General features: G+C 41.6%; 1 protein-coding gene and 1 long non-coding RNA gene across 8 annotated transcripts in view; one reads left to right on the forward strand and one right to left on the reverse strand.

The window, feature by feature from the left end:
- The window catches only part of SLC22A15 (solute carrier family 22 member 15), a 110,972-nt gene extending 103,080 nt beyond the window's left edge, over positions 1 to 7,892 (reverse strand). For 3 of the 7 annotated variants that reach the window (XR_011536818.1, XR_011536817.1, XR_011536816.1), the window contains exon 1: positions 7,703 to 7,883. Coding sequence is in view for 1 of the 7 variants with exons in the window: in XM_070608076.1 (XP_070464177.1) it covers positions 7,703 to 7,789 (87 nt within the window). In the remaining 6 variants the exon portion in view is untranslated. Of the gene's footprint in view, positions 1 to 7,702 lie in introns of all 7 variants that reach the window. The other 4 variants (XR_011536814.1, XR_011536815.1, XR_011536813.1 and 1 more) reach the window with 3 other exon arrangements.
- A 94-nt stretch (positions 7,893 to 7,986) lies between these two features.
- The window catches only part of LOC139081652 (uncharacterized), a 43,009-nt gene continuing 30,659 nt past the window's right edge, over positions 7,987 to 20,336 (forward strand). Inside the window, exons 1-2 of the long non-coding RNA XR_011536819.1 lie at positions 7,987 to 8,127; positions 10,276 to 10,338. This is a non-coding gene — a long non-coding RNA (uncharacterized lncRNA). The remainder of the gene's footprint in view (positions 8,128 to 10,275; positions 10,339 to 20,336) is intronic.

Consider the following 20,336-nt stretch of genomic DNA (forward strand, 5'->3'; position numbering starts at 1 on the left):
GCCAATCTAGTGGCCATGAGGTTAAGTTTGTGCTCTGTTTCGGTGGCCCAGGGTTCACTGGTTCAGATCCTGGGTGCAGACCTACATACAACTCATCAAGCCACGCTGTGGTGGCATCCCACATAGAAGAGCTAGAAGGACTTACAACTGGGATTCACAACTACATACTGGGGGCTTTGGGGAAGAAAAAAACAAGAGGAAGACTGGCAACAGATGTTAGCTCAGGGCCAACTTCCTCACCAAAAAAAAAAAAATTGTCTTAAATCGATTCAAATTTTATAACTTAAGTAAATTTACTGAAAAATAAAATTTTATATCAATGGAGATATGACCTGACAGGCAGAACTATCAAAATAAATACCATGTTACAACACCAAGTATTGGCTAGTTTTTATTTAAGGTATTTTCAGGCAAGAATTGGCAGGGGGGTGAAAGCAAAGGAACAGCCATTTTGTTTTTTATGCTTGGAAGGCTGACCCAGACCTTCTGTGCCATACATACATTCTACCTTCTTTGTTGGCTCATCTTGTCGGTGCAGCACAGCAGCTGGGCCTGCAACTGATCCACGTTCCCCTGGACCCTCCTTCAGCTTCTCTGACTCCTGGGCCAGGTGTGTGTTTAGTTCCATGATGAAAGGATCTGCTTCATCAAGGTTGGAGGCAGTGAGAATGACACAGATTCTAGTCAATTCTGATGGGTTCCAGATCATATCTTTCCTTCTAGACTGCTTGCCCTGCAGACTTCAAGCTCCAACATCAGACACAAAGACCACAGCCTTACAGGGGCTGCTGAACCAGCCCCCACGACTGCATATGGTCAAATCCCCAGAACAAATTATTCATTGATTACATATATAGTCATATATATGAATACAGATATATACACACTAATATATACACATACATACATCTCCATCCTAGGAGTTCTGTTTCCTGCTTCTCTGCTTAAACTATGACTGATACAATATTAAACAAATATGGCAAAATATTAGCATTTAATAAATCTGGAAGTAGGGACATGTATGTTTGCGATATTATTCTCTGTATTCTGTTTGAAATGGTTCATAATTCAAAAAGAAGTTTTAAAAGAAAATGAATAATAAATATCATGAAAACAGAATAACGTTATTAAATTCTGACTAGGTAATGTTTCCTGCCAAAGTCTGAAACTTCTTTAATTCCTTAATTTTAGTTCATTCCCTTTGTTAAAACAGAAATATTTGCAAATGTTTTGAGAAGTGCTAACACCGAATGAGAGTTTCTTCTTGGATAAACAGAAGGATTAAAGAAGAATTGAAAAGGGAATAACGCTCTCACTCTATGAGTTAATGCTCTTTAATACTATTTCCATCTACCACCTAAATCTACCAGGCACGCTGTTCTTTGGGATGTCAGAGAACGCAGGTTAGAAATAACTGATGGAGCCACAGAGACTCAAGAACAAAGGCGAGAGGACATCCCTGGAAAGAGGGTGGAGATATGCCTCCCTCTTGGACACTGTGGAGAAACAATGCTGGACAAGGATAAAATTAATTTTGAAGTAAAAGGAAAGGATGTTTAAGAAGCTGATGCCTAGTAACCTCTATTTTATCATAACGTTGAAACAAAGAACACCTGGGAGAATGAGCAGCATGGAGTCAGGAGACATTTGGGCTTGGGAAGAATGGTAGACAATCAACTGGGAGAAGTGAGGGCTACAGCCAAAGAATGACCCAAGAGTACGGGCTGTGTGGGCTTCAGAACCGTACAAAAGAGGAAGCAAATGACCCACATATGCAACAAGAGAAGTGAATAAGCCAGTTACAGTAGCCATGCATTGGAACACTATGCTACAGCCATTGAAAAATATGCAGTTGTTCATTTATGAGCACAGCAACATATTCACAATATTGAGACAAATTCAGGTTACAAAACAAATTTTGCAAAAAGGACAAATGTACATATTTGTATACTAAAAAATCTGCAAGGCCATACACCAAAATGTGAGCATGTTTTACCTCTAGGTGGTAGCAGTTCTGGTGATTTTTTTCTTTTCCATATTTTCTGGGTTTTCTACAATCACCATCTACTACTTGTTGAGTACCATACAATTCCCATGAGCGCAGATGTTAGCTTCTGTCTGAGTGTCTGCTCAAGGAAGTCAGAGAGGACATTCCTAAGCTGTGTGCATCTTTGGATTTGATGGCTCTTTCTTCCAAGGCTGCCTCTAACTGCCTTGTGGTGGCGAACCACGCTAGCATTCTGAAAACCTCAAAAGTCAACATGGACACAACGCCAACTAATTGCTGGGCAGTGGGCAACTTTAAGAAACCTTGAACTTGCAAAACAAATGAATTAAACTTCCAAACTTCCATGTACTCCAAGACCCCAGTAAAGACGGACGGGTCACCAGCCACCTTGAAGCACCATGGCACAGCACTCAAGTCTAGTGTTCTTTCTGTCATATTCACACTGCCAGTCTTCATAATTATAACGACTTTTTTGTGCTGTCTTGGAAGATGATACCTTCTCTGTCAGAGCACACGTCAAGCAGCTGTGGGTGGCCCTGGTCAGGCACGCTACTGGGGGTTTGGGTGCAGGAGAGGCATAGAACCAGTAGCTTTTCAAGGCACATCCCAATTCTTGAGATGCTCCAGTAACTGCATAACCTCCCTGGATAGAAATCTGAGGGTCTGACAGATTTGCAGCTTCATCTGCCTTACGCCAGGGGGCAGTGTCTGTCCACAGACAACAACAGTTTTCTCAAGGGCATACTGGGGGCAAGCGCAGCTAAGATCTCTTCGACTTACGGTGCCCCACTCTAAACTGATGGAAGGAACACCAGACAAATGTTCCCCAGATTATCATAAACCTCTCAGGAGATCCAAGCTCCAGGCCATGGTCTGAGGACAGACAAAACTAAGACTGAAGGTTAAGGTGGCAAAAAACTTGCTCAACTAGCAGAGAACCCTGGTAGACGGTCATGTGTTTCAGAGCCATGCCAGAGAAGCTCTCCCTAATACCATGCGTTCTCACCAGGGCTGAACCCCTGGTGGTGGTGTGAATCCCCTGAGGCACGAGGGCTGATCTGAATGACTGTAATACAATAAGGTCCTCACCAATGTGTAGGAGAGCCATCTATCCACCCCAGTGACACCTCATCAAAAGGGAGCCTTCCTATGAATCTCCTGGGGATGGTGGGACATGGTGACAAATGCAAGCAGGTGGGAGAGGTTAGTTGTACAGTGTTCCACACAAAGTTTAACAAAGCACCCTCAACAAAATTCACTCTACCTCACCCTCCTTAAGTGTTACGTGACCACAACGCACAGGCATAACTGGTGAAAGGAAACGCGATAAAAGAGTGAAATATAATTCTCATACAGCGAACTGCAGGATTCTCTCTGAGATATGCAGATCTTCTTTTCTTCACCATTTTTTGTTTAAGTTAACACAGAAAAGCAAAATGAATACAACAAGATTCATGAACCCACCAGCACAATTAGTAAATAACATTTTATCTTATTTGCTTCACATTTCTAAAGTACAGTATTACAGATACAAAGGAAATCTCCTTTGCACTCCTCCCCAGATCCAGCGCTCCCTTCCTCCCCAAGAGGCCATCAATGTTGAGTTGGGTGTGGATCCTTCTCTTCCATGTTTATTCTTCTACGCTGTTCATATATATTCCCTAACCAAATATAGTATTATTTTGTATGTTTTTAAAATTGGTAATAAAAGTATGTGTCACACTGTATACATCATGCTTCTTTTTTTCATTTAACATTGTGTTTTAGAGATTCACCCACACAACTGTGTAGAGATCTAGTTCATTCATTTTAATTGTTATAGTCTACCAAATTTATACCACATTTTAACCATTTGGTCCCTTTCTGAGAGTCTTTTAGGTGGTTACTGGTTTTTGTTATTACAAACAGTGCTGCAATAAACATCCTGTACACACCTCCTTATGCACATGTTCAAGAGATACTGTGGGAGATGTGAGTCCAACATGGGGTTTTAATTTTACTAGACAGTGACAAATTGTTCTCTAATAGAAATAGTTCCTACTTCTCATTTTCATCACACTTGTACTGTTAGACTGTTTAATGATTGCTAATCTAATAAGTGTGAAATGATATTTCATAGTCATTTTAACATGCCTGTCCCAGATGACCACTGAAGGTAAACATCCTTTCATGTATTGACTACTAGAGTTTCCTCTTCTGCAAAATACCTGTTCAATTGTGCCACTTTCTAAAACACTGTCAAAAGCTGTTTATTGAGTGGATGACATGAATGCCCTGGTAGTTCTAGGATCTGAAAAATAAGGTGGGTGTTATTAAAAGTTTACATAAAAATAATGCATTCCAGAATAACAGAGTTCGGCACCTCAAGCTGAGGTTCATAGCAGCATCACAATTTTGCCAGTGAAACTAATGCTTATTACAGGTTACACGTTCCCGCTGGTTAATGGACGTTTTAAATCCTGTGCAAATTATACTACAATCTATGATTCCTGATCCTGAGGAAGAAGAATGAGCTGGAGCATCTGGCTTAGAACAAAGAAGTAGGGTCCATTTTCACTTTATGTCTACAGGGATCAAGGAAAAAAAACCGTATTCCCAACTTCGTCCTCCAGACAGCTTGGCAAATAAGCACACACATACACACACACAAAACAGTGATGATGGCGTCAACTCTGAATCACTATCAGAAAATAGAAAGAGGAATAAATTAAATAGAATTTTTCATATTTATATACCACAAATAGCTATTATCCCAAGGGAGGGCATGTATATTCTGAGGGTAAGAATTTTTCTAGCTATGAAATTATAAATCTTATTGTTTGTAAGACAACCATTTTTACATAAGGTGATTTTTTTCCTTTAGCTTTTTGCTTATGTACTTTAAAACCACATATCACTATTATCAGGGCATTTGCATCTTATCATGCTCAAGAGAAATCTACAGAGTCTGCATCAATTCTTTATATATCTGAAAGTTGACCACTATGGGGATGCCAAAGATTATGTTTGTAAGAAGTGTGAAGGGAAATCCCCGAGCCAAAGGAAACTGGATATCGAGGTAACTTTTGAGGATCCCTACGATGGTTGGTAGCAAGAATCCGAGAAAACAGTTAACTAAAGACCTGAGTTGGCTTTGGAATGTGGTTTTGTCCTTTTAGTTTGAACTTGGATGTTTTTGAAGTAAAGGGAGTTAAAACCATTAAAAAAAATAATAATAACAATCCCAGAAGGAAGAAAATGCAAAATGATCTGTACAGCTTCCATCTCCGTCCCTCTAGTTTTGTGTTTCTCGGCTGGGGCTGGTCACTACCAAACCACAGAGGCAGGAAAGTCCTGCCAAGGCAGAGGCTCCCTCTGTCAGCGTGCTGCTATGCCGTTGGTCTGTGCCTTCCTTGGGCAATGGGAGACAAGTGCTTTGCTCTTCAAAGCAGACAAACATCAACCTCCCTCCATTTAAGCCCCTTCTGAGAAGGGCTTCCTACTTTTGCCTCTGTTGGGGGGAAGCAACCCCACAAGAATGAGGAAAGCATCATGTACAACTGTGTAATGAGACTCCCCAGTATTCCCACTCCGAAGGCCAGCTCCCTCAGCCCAAGCCGTCTCCAGCCATAGATGTGGTAGAGAGGTCTTCGGGGAGACTCCACTCTGCTATCCCACATAGCTTTGGGCAACCCTAGGACCACTCGGATCATGCATGTCACTGGGTCGATGGAGTCCTCAAAAACATGGAGCAGCTGTGAAGGATTCACTTCTGCCTGGACTGCGGCATCTGCTCTGTTGGAATAGGCACAGCTCCAGGACACCGCCCCAGCCCACACCTACAAGATAAACAGTCACTCATTCCCAACACTCTGAGACCGGGTCCTTCTATGGGAAACACTGGCTGCATGTCAGGCAGGGTTCAGTCAATACTCATGGTCATGAGCTTAGTTAGGCCTCTTTGTACCAAACTCTAACTGGGTCAATCATGAACAAAAGTAAGTGAGGGAGATTTAGGGTCTGAACCCAGAACACTGGCCTTTTTAGTGCCACACTCCACTCAAGACAAACTTATTCCAGGTCAGTGGATACCGGCAAGGCAGGTAAGAAGATAATAACACAGGAGGTGGAGTCTGGAGATGGGGAGGTGGGACTGCTCAGACAGGGAGTTTTGTTTCTGGAATTCTTGGTTAGAACAGGAAAAAAAATTTCTCAAGGAAACCATGCTATAAACAAACATCAGGCATGATGGTTACAATTCTATTCTCTCTGTATTAAATATTCTTTTGTGATTTAGCATGAACACTTTTTCCCCATAGAGAAAGCTATGGGGAAACAACATTTAAAGCTAAAACAACAAACTTAAAAGAACTTCAGAATACCGCATATTTGTGAACTGAGAACTTGTTCTGCTGGAGAAAGAACTGACTCCGTATATCAGTCCTTCATTTGCATGCGTCCTCTAGGGGTGAAATCATCTGATGCAATCAACGGGACTTTCAAACATTTGAACAGAAAAGAGAATCAGTAAGTCAACCCTTACCTCCGTCCACCCCATCTTCCTGCCGAGCGGTTGCCTTATGCAAGGTTTAAGCAACAGGTGGTTATACCCATGCCCACCCTGTACTTCTCTCAAAATAACTATCATCACACTTTCATTGTAATTGTTTAACTGTCTGCCTGCCTCACCCCACCCCCACTAGAATGCAAGCGTCACAGCAAAGGATTCAGATTTGTCCACCATCGTAGCCCCTGCTCAGCACATAGTAGGCACTCATTAAATATGTGTTGAATGAAGGAATGAGTATAACAGCTGGCTCAGAGTAGGTACTAGGAAAGGATTTGTGAATGAAATCCCTTTAGAATGTTGGGAGAAGTAACTGATGTCAAACGGGCCATTTAACCTGGGACAGGAGGAGTAACCCGTGCCTGGCAAAGTGTATCTGGAGTGACGTTTAGGTATGGAATATATTTTTAGGTTAGGGTATGCAAGTAGGGTCCAAGAATTCTGTACAATGAGGTGATTCCATTTTTATAGTGAGACATTGTAGATGGCACTATTCGGCTTATAAATGTCTTAAATCGAGAATGGCCCCAAGGCAGAATGACCCAGCAGAACTTAAACCAGAGAGAAAGAAATCCTATGCACTGAAAGCCCCTGGACTATGAAGCCCCCTCAAATCCAGGAAAAGATGGTAAGTAGACACACAAAGCTGAAGGAGGTTGCTCCTTTATCTTTTTTAGGTTGGACCTTTTATCTGCGGGTTATCAGGACTCTCTGTGTGTTCCAGATGCCAAGGTGACAGTGTCTCCGGTTAGGATAACAATTCCCTTTCGTATCTGCAGTCTATTACAGGTAACAACGTAATTTTGCATCCCTAATTAACCAGATCATCTGCTGCAGGACCTCCCCATACACACTCCTTCCCTACTCGAGGTGAGGGGATAGCTGGCCTGGCGAACTGGCCTAAGGGGAGAGGATCTGAGGTTTGGGCCGGCACAAAGCTTGACAGGCCCGTCAGCGACCTTGGGGTTCTGGAGTCCAGGCGCCGCGCCTCGCCCAGCCCCGCTCTCGCGCTGGATCAGGGCCGGGGCGGCCCGCCACCCCTCAGGGATTCGCAGCCCCTCGACATCCGGGACAGCGGGCCGCGCCTCGCCGGGCCCCGGGGCCAGGAGGAGGGGCGCGGGGCGCAGTCGGGGCGGCGGGGGACTCACCTGCAGCAGCACGGCCAGCAGGAAGCACAAGTACATCTGGTAGATGCCCATCTCCCCCACCGCCTGGAACGCCTCCTCCACCTCCATGGCGGGCGCGCGCTCGGCCCGGGCCCAGCCGCGAGCGGGAGCCCGGCCCCTCCCGCCCAGCCGACCGACGCCCCCTGCGGCGCGGCCCTCCCTCTGCGGGCGCGGCGCGCGGCCCGGCGCGGGAGGGAGCGGGAGTGCGGGCGCGGCGGGGCGGGGCGGTGCGCGGGGCGGCGGGCGGGGCCGGGGGCGGCCGGAGCGCGCGCTCCCAGGCGCCCATCCAGGCGGCGGCCGGCCGGAGGACAGCGTGCGCGTCTGGGGTTGGATACCCGGTACCCCGGCCTCTGGGCTTCCTGTTAAACACTCTTGTCTGAGAGCGATTGGTGTCTGCGCCGCTTAAAGTGAGAGCAAAGAGGAAGTGGGCTCGGGCGTGCGGCATCCTCGCCGATGGAGAAACACGGGAACTGCCACTGGGTCTAATCCGTGGCCTGTGCTTGGTGCGGGGGGCGGGGGGGCGGGGGGGGGGAGTGGTAACTGTTGGGTGACCTGCTGGCGACTCAACATTATTTGTCCAGATCAGTTTAATGCAGGAGGTTGAGATGGGGCGTTCTAGATCCTTCGGAGAAGAGTGCTATTCAACATTTCTTTCCAGTCCTATTCAGTGCTAGCTGTGTGGTCACAGGTAAACAAATTCTTGCAAAACCATGAGACACATTTGCATCTAGAAATATGCCCTTGGTACAAAGGAAATACAGAAGAGGAAAGATTAATCTGTGGGATAGGAGGTGATGGCTGCCAAGGTGTTTGAAGGATAGACAGCAGTTTGCCGGGCTGGAAAGGTGGAGAAAGAGACAGCAGGGCCGAGGGAGGCTGGCTGCCTGCCTTAGTCCCCTCTTTCCTCCGCCTCGTTAACTTGGTTTTAACAGCTGCATAGTATTCCATTGTCCAGGCCATTATCCCCAATACAATACTGAATAGAAGAGGTGACCAGCTAATATTCTATCTAAGATTTTACATCTAACAGCGTGAGAGAGGCCTATAATTTTCTTTCCTTCCTGCTGTCCTGGTCTGGATTTGGCAGTGGGATTATGGTGGTTTAGTAAAATGAGTTGGAAGTCTTTGGTAAAGCTCCTTTAAACCATCGACTTGGCTTGTTTTGCAGGGGGAGCCTCTTTATTACAGAGATAGATAGATAGGGAAATACCACATATTTTTATGGCTTTGTGTTCTTGAATTACTTTTGGTTATTTTTTTTCTAAAAATGTTGCTATTTTGTCTAGTTTTCCTTTTGGTTTTGGAATAAACGTGTTCATCTTTTTCTCTTAGAGTTTTTTTTTTTAAAAAAAATCGTGTTCTAGCTCTATTTATGCCCCATTTTTCATTCTTAATATTGTTCATTTTTATTGTTCCATTCTTATCAGTCTTGCTAGAGATTTGTCTACTTTGTTGTTTTTAAAGAACCCGTTTTTATTTTGTGATTTTTTTCTATATTTCTTTGTTTTCTATTTTATGAATTCTTTGAATTCTTAACTTATTTTTGTAACTCTAATTCTTTTACTAGCTACCTGACTTGAAAGTGTAGCTTATTTGCTTTCAGTTTTTCTAAAAATAATTGTACTTAAGGCTATGCATTTGCCTCTAGGCACTACTTTGCTCTATCCTATTTTTATCATGTGGTACTTTCCTTGTCTTTAGTTTTTTGTTTGTTTTTGTTTTTTTAAAAAAGATTTTATTTTTCCTTTTTCTCCCCAAAGCCCCCCGGTACATAGTCGTATATTTTTAGTTGTGGGTCCTTCTAGTTGTGGCATGTGGGATGCCACCCCAGCATGGCATGATGAGTGGTGCCATGTCCTCCCCCAGGATCGGAACCAGCAAAACCCTGGGCTACTGAAGCAGAGCTCATGAACCTAACGACTCAGCCACCAGGCCGGCCCCCCTACTTGTCTTTAGTTTTAAATATTCCATGACATTGTAATTTCCTCTTTAACCAATGAGCTATTTGTTATCACATTTTTTTTTTGGTTTCCAATTAATGGCTGTTGCTACTTTTTAACGATCTTCTTATTGATTACTAATATAAATGCTTTGTGAACAGAGATGATACTAAATCTTGGAAATTTTTTGAGTTTTCTTGTGACCTAGTGTGTGGTCATTTTAGAAAAATGTACTGAACATAGTGAAAATATTCTTCATTTGTTTGGGTGCAAGGTTCTCTATATATTACATCAAGCTTGTTCATTTTATTTAAGTAGTCTATATTACTACTGGACTTTTCTCTGCTGGATATATCAGTTTTTAATAAATGTGTCAGTCTTACAAAATGCTTATAATATTGGAGTTTTTACCAGTTCTCTTTATTTCTGTAGGTTCGTAAAAGTACCAATAGATTCATTCATTTTATCATGATGAAGCAGCTCCTTTCTCTTTTAATGCTTTTTGTCTTAATTTTTATTTTGTCTAATGTTCATATTACTACATCAGTTTTGTTGTTGTTCGTATTTTCTTTGTAATCTTTTTATTTTCATACTTTTGGTTTTATTATGTTCTAGGCATGTTTATGGAAGGAGGAATTTTTTTGTCCATCCAATTCAATAGTCTCTGTCTTTTAACAGGTGAGTTAAATCCATTTATATTTATTGTGAGTGACATATTTGGAGTTATTTATACCATTTCTTTTTGTGTTTTCTGTTTACCATCTTCTTTCTTTTTCCTTCTTGGCCATCCGTTGGAGTCTTAAAGCCATTTTTCTCCTGCCCTTCTCTCTGTTTGCTATTTTGGGGAGCTACAGATTGCTTTGTTATTGTTATTGTTTTGGTAGCTACTCCTACATTTTTAACATCTACATAACTATGCACTGTTCTATAATGTTTATAGTTTTTTAATATATCTGTCCTCTTTTCTAACTCATAAGAACCTACACAAGATTCCAAAAGTGCTTTATCTCAGAAAACATAGGACATAAAGATGTTATATTTTGGGAAACTTTGTTAGGTGACTCAAGAAGTGACTATTGTGGTGCCAAAGCACTGATGGAGAAGATTCATGTGAAGTGTTTTAATAAAAAAACTTCCATTGTTAAGGAAAATTATCCTCTATTTAGAAACAGTAAGAAAGCAAGCAGAGAAGGTAATGAAGTATTGTTTAACAGGCCCACCCCAGGACTATTTAATTCAGTAAGAAAATTTACCTGTGTTTGACTTTGCTATTTACTGTGAATTAGAGTCCAGATACTATGCAGTGACATGTAAATTTGTAGATTTTTGTTTGGTAGATACACAAATGATTATGTTCAATAGGAAAGATAATCTATTATTTTCTTGTCCTGTAAAACATGAACTCATTCTGTAACTAATCCAGCAATCTTATTTTAACATTCTTTTTTTCTAGAAATGACCAGTTTCTCAAATGCTTTTAGAACCAGTTTTATCATCCTACTGATTCATTCATCAATTAAAGTAAAATTGTTGACGTGAGATCATTCTAAATTGAAAGAGAGTCATATTTTTTAACTTTTGAAAATTTTTCTTTGACATCATGATGCATGGGAGTAAAAATATTATAAATTAATATTTTATATGATATATAGCTAAATTAATAAATTAAATGTTAAGTAAAAATTGGGTTATTTCATCTTACTTCCTAAAAGTTTATATATTTTAAGTCAGCCAAAAATTCTTCTGTATATTCAGTGTGAATTCACCATATATTAGGACATATATGTTAAAAGCAGTTGGTTATCTTCAGAAGAGAAAGTGCAACCTGGGAAGTGTCAGAAATGAGGTCAGACGGGTTGCTAGAGGCTGGGTAGGCAATACTAAGGAGCTTGAATATTCTCCTACAGCTCATGGGGAACCACTGAAGTGTTGTAAGCTGGAGTGATGTGATTTTTAAGTGATCATTTGGCATATGGGGGATTAGAATTAGCCACCTCAAAATATGTCTCTTTGCCGTCTTTGTTTTCAAGAACAAAAGACTCTGAAAGAAACTTTGACCTCTCCCTTTACTGCCTAAAAGAAATTAACGATAAAAGACCTGTCCCCAGGACAGGCCATCACCATAGATAACTCTGGGTATCGGTAGACTTTGAGGGTCTTTGCTAAGCCCAATCTTATCTACCAAACATTTGCTTTTCCAACTCCATGTGAATTGCCTTCCTCCCCTTTGAAGCCCAAAACCACTACCCCAACATCCTCCTTTGTCTTTAGCTAAAGATGCTATTTAAGGTGACAGCTTTGGCCATTCTAATGAGTTGCTCAGTTTTCCTGGGTTTCTCCCATGTGTACATGTTATAAAGCTTTGTGTGATTTTCTCCTGTTATTCTGTCTCATGTCAATTTAATTCTTAGGCCAGCCAGAAGGACCTAGAGAGGGTAAAGGATTTCTCTTCCTCCCCTACAGACAGCAGTGGAAAATGCATATAACACCAGTTGAGACACTGTTCTAATGGCCTGGCCAGGACCCAGTGAGGGCCTGAGGGCTTAACCCAGAACAATGATAGTAGGGATGGAGAAGTAAAGTCGAATTTAAGGTAAAATCTGCAAAAATTGATAGTGATTGCATTTTGCTGAGGCAAAAGAGAGAAAACAGGAGTGATTCCTGTGTTTCTGGCTTCGAGGACTGGGAAAATGGAGGTACTATTTAACTGAGATAGGGAACACAGAAAGTGGAGTAGGTTGACAGTGGTAGGTTGAAAGGCCTGTAACAGGAATGGTGGGGCCGACATGCATTGCTCTTTTAAATGGTTGTTGCCCCTTTAAGATCCCGCCCTTCCCCCTTTACCCACCCAGGCCCCTGCTGGATTTCCTTGCCCTAATTTACAGTCAGCTCCAGAGCCTCTGAGCATGCGCTGCAGGAAAAGCTGGACTAATTAAAGCTCTCCTGAGGCTCAGGTATTGCATCTGTGGCTCTTAGCAAAGAGTTCCATTTTGAGAGCATATTTTCCCCATCTGACCATTTTTTTCTCATTTTTCTTTTTCTTAAGTCCTTTTCTACCATAATTCTATAGCACCTGTATCCTTCTTTTATAACCCAGGAATAATGAACATCTGGGCTTTTTTTTAAAATAAAAAAAATTAAAATAATGTTTAGAATAGGGTGTCTATCAAATACACGCTTTTTGGACTATGAGAGAGAAAAAGGTTAGCTTTATCTGGTAAATTACATAAGGCTTTGAAGCAAAAATACTAATCATTATCTCCCTTTTTTTTTTAATATATAAAACCTGTGCACCTAACCACTGTAGCATATCTTTTGCTTCATTGGTAATTTGGTGTCCCAGAAGACTACTGAAATTTGGTGTGCGAGGTAATAGACTTTGTGTATATTAGGTGTTGTTTCAAATCTTTGGAAATCAGTGTTGTATACCAGCCTAAATGTACCCAGAGTTACTGTCTTTCTAAAACATCTGAAGACCATTTTTCCTTCTGCATAAACCTTCATTCTGAGATAACCCTTTCTTGTTGCTATGCCCCAGCAACATTCCTTAATAAAGATAGCCAAAGCACAAATACTGCTGTCAACATTAAGTTGATGTAAACCCAGCAAATATGATGGGAACAACCAGATCACAAGGAATCCAGATTTTCTGGGTAGATGTCTGGAAGGAAGGAGCAAGAAGACAAAGGGAGGAGAAGCAAAAAGAAAGTGGAATTAGCGGTGAGATGGCCGTGTCTCCGTTACCTGGCCTCCCAAACCAACAACTGTCATTCAAAACCCATCCTTAAGTGGGTGAAAAGCGTATGCTCAAATAGCTCTAAATTTAATATGGAGAAATTGGCCATTTCCATGTCTCAAACTTTAGCAATAAAACAACAGTTTGAATAGAGTTAGGTCTAAAATTCAGGAGGTTATGGTAGAGAGAGATGAAATATGAGGGAAATTAGTCATTAATTATGTTTGAGTTTAGATGGTAGAGTGTTTTGCTTGCTATGAGTCCAGTTTTACATGTTGTCACAAGAGGCACTGAGCTTAGCTAATAGGACATTCATTTAATTCAACAGATTCATTCCTGAGTCCCTAACTTTAATGAAAATGTCAGTGTTGTTGTTGCTTCTGCTGTTACTGCTGTTGTGCTGCTGCCTTTTCTTACGTGGGAGAGTTACACAACTAGGGAATACAGACTGAAATGATGAATTTGCTGTACTCATGGGGTCAATAAATTGAGGCCCTGATTCAGTAGGATGGATGAAAATTTGCCCTATGCAAGGACAAATGCCTCAAAAGTTCCCCAGGATTAAAATCTGGATGCTACTGGAACTGCCTGAACCACTTTAGTTGGTTGAGTATTGCAAAAAGAGGATGGTAACCTGCATATGAAGAGTCTGTACCCAAACGGGGCTTTATAAATTAAAATCAGCAATTGACATTGCTTTCAGAAAATAGGAAGCCAAAGTAGATTTCAGAGAATCAAGTTTGATACACTTGATCTACTCAGCCTCAGAAAAGAGAGGTCACCAATCCTAAACCGTTTTGAAAATTGGAAATATTAGAATTTGTCCGGCAAATGCTTGCTGAGTCATTACTCTGTCCTGGATATTGTTCTGGCTGCAAGCAATACAGCCTTAAACCAGTAAAGCTTCTCCCTCTCCCTGGTGGCACTTGCATTCCAGTGAAGCCTTCCTTCTTGGCGGCAGTCCTGGATGGGTTGGGTGGCGGTGAGATCTAGGAGAAGGAGGAGAGGTTGATTATGGAAATTGCACCCTTCTCTATTATCTGATGATGAAACCAACCGGAAATCAAAACATAACAATGTGAATCAAGTAGAGTACAAAGTAGTCTTTATAGTTCATTAAGGATTCTTCAGTGTAACAGCTCCTGCCTCTGTGTTTATCTGCCTTAAGAAGAATGTAGCCAAATCTTGTTATTTCCCTATAAGGAAAGTCACTTAGTAGAAAGTTCTATTAATGCACAAATTCACAAAGAGAATTTGCATGCTTTTCAGAACCAAATTAACCTCTAAATTACTGGCATACAGCTATTTGAGCCAAAAAGATCATATTGCATTTTAAACAGTATAAACTCATCTTCTTCATCGGCCTTCATTTGCATGAGAAGAGTGTCTTATTCTCAGCCAAACTGAGCAAATCAAATCCTCCTGTCAGTTGTCTGTTCCAGCTCGGATTGTGAATATTCTCCGTTTTCTTTTCCTTGCCTGCCCGGGCTGAGAGTCTTCCTTCACCTTTTTTGAGTCACAGCATCTTTTGCAAATCGAATGAAAGTTAATGGTTTTTCTGAGGAAAATGAGGGTATGGGGAGGGTGCACTCATACACACATTTTGAATACTATTTTTTAAAAATCACTGAGTCCAACCCCCACGATATAGACATGATAAATTAAGGCTATGAGTGGTTAGAGAATATGTTTAAGATGATGAAAGCGTAGACCGCAAGTCACACATTTGGCAGAGCAGTGCATAAAACCAAGTTCTCAAAAGTTGGTGCTTTTTTTTAGTGTCTGAGACCTCTCTCAGGTATAGGCCCCATCTCTGAAGCATTTTTTCTTGTCTGGAAATATTAATATAGAACAACATTATCTTTGTAAAACATTTGCACTCTGATTCCTTTGTAAACAAGGTAAATGTGTCCCCAGATCCACAACGATTTTGTGGTTGGGGCTCTAGCTGGATGGGGCCTTCCCTGCCCATCTCCCAAGCCATAAAGTCTAGTTGGGCCCGTATAATAACTCAGCGACGTGACTGCAATCGTAAACACACGCAGAAAGAGTTCTCTCTCCTCTGTTTTGTTTGAAGCCAAAGAATGAAATACTGTTGTAGCTTTCCTTTGTGGATTATTTCTTACTCAACAGCCATTCTGCTTTTGACCTGAAAAACTGGGCCACAGGGATCCTGCACCATCAGGCATATTTCTTATTGGGCCGTGAAAGTCTAGCATATGGCTAATTACAGTTTACACCTCCTTAAGTGCTCCAACAATCCACTACAGGCTGTTTGGTCTCTCTGGTTTACTGTTCATAGCACTTTCTGCAGACAAAGCAGTAAACAGTTCTTTTGGAGGTACTTTTTAATTTCAGATGATGATGGAAGATGATGGTCTGTCTGGATTGTTAATGATGCATTCTCAGCCTGCTCTGTTAAATGACTGTGTTCCTAATGATGTGTCATTGCCATTATAATGTCCTGGCCGCACACTTTCCTTTTCTTCTCCATCTTCCTCTCATGGTTGGAGACATGTCCATTGAGGATAAAATGAAGAACTAAAGTAAGTGAAAGAAGAGATTTTAGGAGCAAAATGTCTATGGCATATAATAAATTAATACAAATGATGATAAAGATATTTAAGTCATTTTGTGCTTATGTTTTTATTTTTATCATTGCTTTTCTCGGCTGTATGTGTTTATGAAATAAAAGTGTGCTCTGTTGCAAGGAGATTGGTGTCTCTTAAAACAAGATATAATGGAAAGATATTTCCTCAAAGTTAATTTAGTTTTTAATTTGTTGGATATATAATAAAGCTGATAACCAGACATTATTTGAGCAGAGAAGCTTTCGGTTCGATGACGTAGCTTGCACGGGGAGTAGACAAATGTTCTGATGGAGATGTTCTATTTGAAGCTGGATGTAGAAGGCAAGGATGGATTTAGTCCCGGGGCTCTCTTCTGGCCCTGCCAACAGGTGACCAGCTGGCACCAAATAGAAGCATGACAGCTCAGTGCACTCAACTGAGACCCACGTTTCTGTTTTCCTTCATCCAAGGAATAGCTAAAACCACAATCTCTAATTCCCTTACTGGCATGAGCATGCAGAAATAAATGAGTTTTCAGTTAAAGATTCTAGGTAAAAAATGTCTAATCTGCGGCTGGCCCACTGGCATAATATTTAAGTTCACATGGTACACTGCACTGGCCCGAGGTTCGCAGGTTCAGATCCTGGGCCCAGTCCTCCGTACCACTCATCAAGCCATTTTGTGGCGGCATCCCACATACAAAATAGAGGAAGATGGGCACAGATGTTAGCTCAGGGCCAATCTTCCTTAAGAAAAAGAGGAAGATTGGCAACAGATGTTAGCTCAAGGCCAATCTTCCTCACCAAAAAAAAATATGTCTAATCATTCAGAATTTTAAAGTTTAAACTTGATAGTACTATTTCAGGAACCGAAGTGATCTGTGAACTAAAGTAATGTGAGCCCCCTTGAGTTCTCCAACATATGAAAAAACTTGAAAAAGCTACTGATATGAGAGATTTCAAATTTGAAAATTCAGCTTCGAGATCAATGTATTTGGAATGAATAGCTTTAGGGGAGACCTAAACCCCTTCGTTGGGGTAGAGAACTGGGTGAGAAGATTCACCCCTTCTCCTTTTACCCAAAATTGCTGATTTGACTGAGACTCAACATAGCAATGATAAAGATTCTCAGAAATATTTCAGATGAGCTCCTGAACTTTGATGTTTTCCTCTTAATTAATATTTCTCTTTTAACTTTAAGGGTATGTTTAAAAGTGCCCTTAAATCTCCCAAAGGATGTTTAAAAGGAGAGGGAAAGAAAGATAATATGGCCAGAAATTACGAGAGTTGTGCTGCAATAAAGCTCGGGACTGTTGGGTTCAGATGGGCCAACAGCAGGTGGACCTGAGACAACAACCTCTTCTGGAGAACACGCAACCTGGTCATCCGTTCCACCCTAGCCAGCTGCTCTGCTCCGAGACCAGGAAGTCATTGCTTTGTACAAACAGTGTCAGTTGGGGGCAGAAGTGCATCTGGAATTCTGTCGCAATCACACCTAGCTCCCTACTACCCCAGCACCTGTCAAGGTCACTTTAATCTTTCTTTAGGATTATGTATGATATGTTCTCCAAGACAATTTAAAAATACTTCCATCCAGGGGAGCAAAAGTACAAAGTTACAAGAAGCATCTTTTATACAAAAGAGGCTATAGGGCTAGTTATTGCTTTGGGGGCTAAGGGGTGAGGAGGTTTACTGAAAAAAATCTTGCTTATGTTTTCTTTTTTTATATCTTCTACTTCTCATTATATTCATGTTTTCCTCTAAATACATGGGCATATTTACAGTAACTTTTGAAGTCCTTGTCTGCTAATTGTGTTCTCTCTTCTTTCTAGATTTGTTTCCATTGAATGATTTTTCTCATGGTTATAGGTTCCGATTTCCTGCTTCTTATATATAATAATTTCTAATTGAATGCCAGAAATTGTGAATTTTTATTATTGAGCACTGGAGTTTGTTATCTTAGTTAAAGAATATTTTAGTTAAAGAGTATTAGACCTTTTCTAGCAGGCAGTTAATCTTTTGTGCATCAGCTTGGCCTTTTGAAGCTTGTTTGTTTTTGTTTTTGTTTTTTTTTGAGAAAGACTAGTGCTGAGCTAACAACTGCCACCAATCCTCCTCTTTTTGCTGAGGAAGATTGGCCCTGAGCTAACATCCATGCCCATCTTCCTCTATTTTATGTGTGGGACACCTGCCACAGCATGGCTTAACAAGTGGTGGGTAGGTCCACACCCAGGATCCAAACCAGCAAACCCTGGGCTGCCGAAGCTGAACATCCGAACTTAACGGCTGCACCACCAGGCTAGCCCCTGAAGCTTGTTCTTGAGCTTTCTTGGAGTGGGTTTGTAGTAGCCTTGACCTCAGGGCTAATTATTTCTCCTGTGAAGGTGTGGCTCTTCTGAAGTGTCTAGTGACTGCCCCGGGTGTTCATTGTAGACTCTTCACACCAGTTTAGCTTTTGCCTTTTCCATACCCTGGAATTTCTCTTTCTGGGATCACCAATGACTTTGAAGTCCAAAGGATACTTTTCAGTTTTCATCTTAGTTGATCTCTGGGTGTTGGCATTTAACATTGTTAACCACTCCTACCTTCTTGAAACACTTTCTTCTGGAAACTTCTGTTTCATGACATTCTCCTTGTTTTCCTCTTACCTCCGTGGCTGTCTTGCTGGTTCTCCTTTTACCCAATCTTTGAATATTCCTCAGTCTTTTTCCCAAGCCCTCTTCTCATTTTACTCTACACTCTTTCTCCAGGGGATCTCATGCTGTCCCATGGCTTCCACCATCATCTCCTTTACACTGAAAAAGCACACCGTGTGTGTTTGTGTGTGTGTGTGTGTGTATTTCCAATCGCAGACCTCTTCCAAGCTTCAGACTCCCCCATTACCAACCACTTCCTCTATATCTCTTCTTGAATGTTTCAGACACATTATGTTCCTAAAGTGACCTCGATTCTAGCCCACTGCCCTACTCCTGCTCCTCTTCCAAGGTTCCTGTCTCACTGAAAGTTCCCCTCCAGTTTTTCATGCAAAAAGATCTAGGAGTCATTCCTGAAGCCTCACTCTTGACGTATATGTCATCAAATACAATCATTTTTTCCTTCTAAATATCTCTTCAGTCAGTCCCCAAGATCCCACAAGAAACCATTAGTCCTGCACACAAAGCCTGTTTCTAGAGCAGAAGAGAGATACATGGCATGTTGGCATAGCAGGGCTGAGACGGCCTCAAAGTGTTGTCCACAGCCAGATTGTTTTGGAAGAAGCAGAATATTTTCTATGTCCTTGGAGAACAGTTTAAACGTAGGATAGGGATCAGTGGACCTGAGGAGGTATCAAGATGGAACAAAGATGATGCAGCAGAAGCCTGATGAACCTCTGACCACAGGTCAGATGGGACCAAGGATGTGTCAGTGGATCCCAGAATAGAACATGATCAAGGAGACCAGATTTTCACCCAACACCACCTTGTAGAAGATCTCAGCATACCTTCCTCCCCAAATTCAGTTTAATACCAAGAAAGAAGTGGAGAGAACCCCAAACTGACAAATCAAGTTTCTAATTTCCGGAAGAATGAGGGCTTGAAACTGAAACGAACTTCATTTATATAAAAAATAATAGTCTACTTTTTTATGAAGGAATGAAAATCATCCCCAGTGTTTAAACATCATTGATAAAGACTTGATATTTAACCTAAATTGTGAATGTGTCAATGCAAAGATTAAGTACGTTCTGCAATTAGGGAGTTTCCATTGCCACCATCCTCATTCAAGCCACCATCATACGTTGCACGAAGGCCTGCAATCACCTCCTAAGTGTTCTCTCACTCTAACTCTTGTGTATCTCAAATCTCGTTCTCCACACCAAAACATGAGTGATCTTTTAGAAATACAAACTCGATCCTATCACTCCTCTGCTCATGACCCATTAACAGCCTCTCTTTGTTCTTGAGTGGAGTCCAAGTTTGTTTACCAGAGCCTCCACGGCCTGCACTATACTGCCGGTTACCCTCCAGTTCCCATTCTTTCATTCGCACTTTCACTCCTGTGCACTGGACTTCTCTCTTCTCCTCTCGTGTGCTAATTCCGTAGGACTCCCTGTGCCTGGAACACTCCTCTCCAGTGCCCCTCCACACATATGCCAACCTGCCCAACTCCCATTCATTCTTCAGTTCCTTGCTTAAGGGCCACTTCCTTCCTGAAGCTGTCATCTCTTTCCCAGATCAGGTGGGGCCTCCTGTGAGCCACTCTCATTTGTTCCCTGTCATTTTACCTCATGGCACTTTACCACCACTGTGCTCCATGAGGGCGGGGCCAGAGTCTCTCCTATCCTAGATATGCAGGATGCGTGTAGCACCCCAAGCAGGGCTGTCTGGCATG

This window comes from Equus przewalskii, unplaced genomic scaffold (genome assembly GCF_037783145.1).
Source record: "Equus przewalskii isolate Varuska unplaced genomic scaffold, EquPr2 ChrUn-13, whole genome shotgun sequence".
In the NCBI taxonomy this organism is placed as follows: domain Eukaryota; kingdom Metazoa; phylum Chordata; class Mammalia; order Perissodactyla; family Equidae; genus Equus; species Equus przewalskii.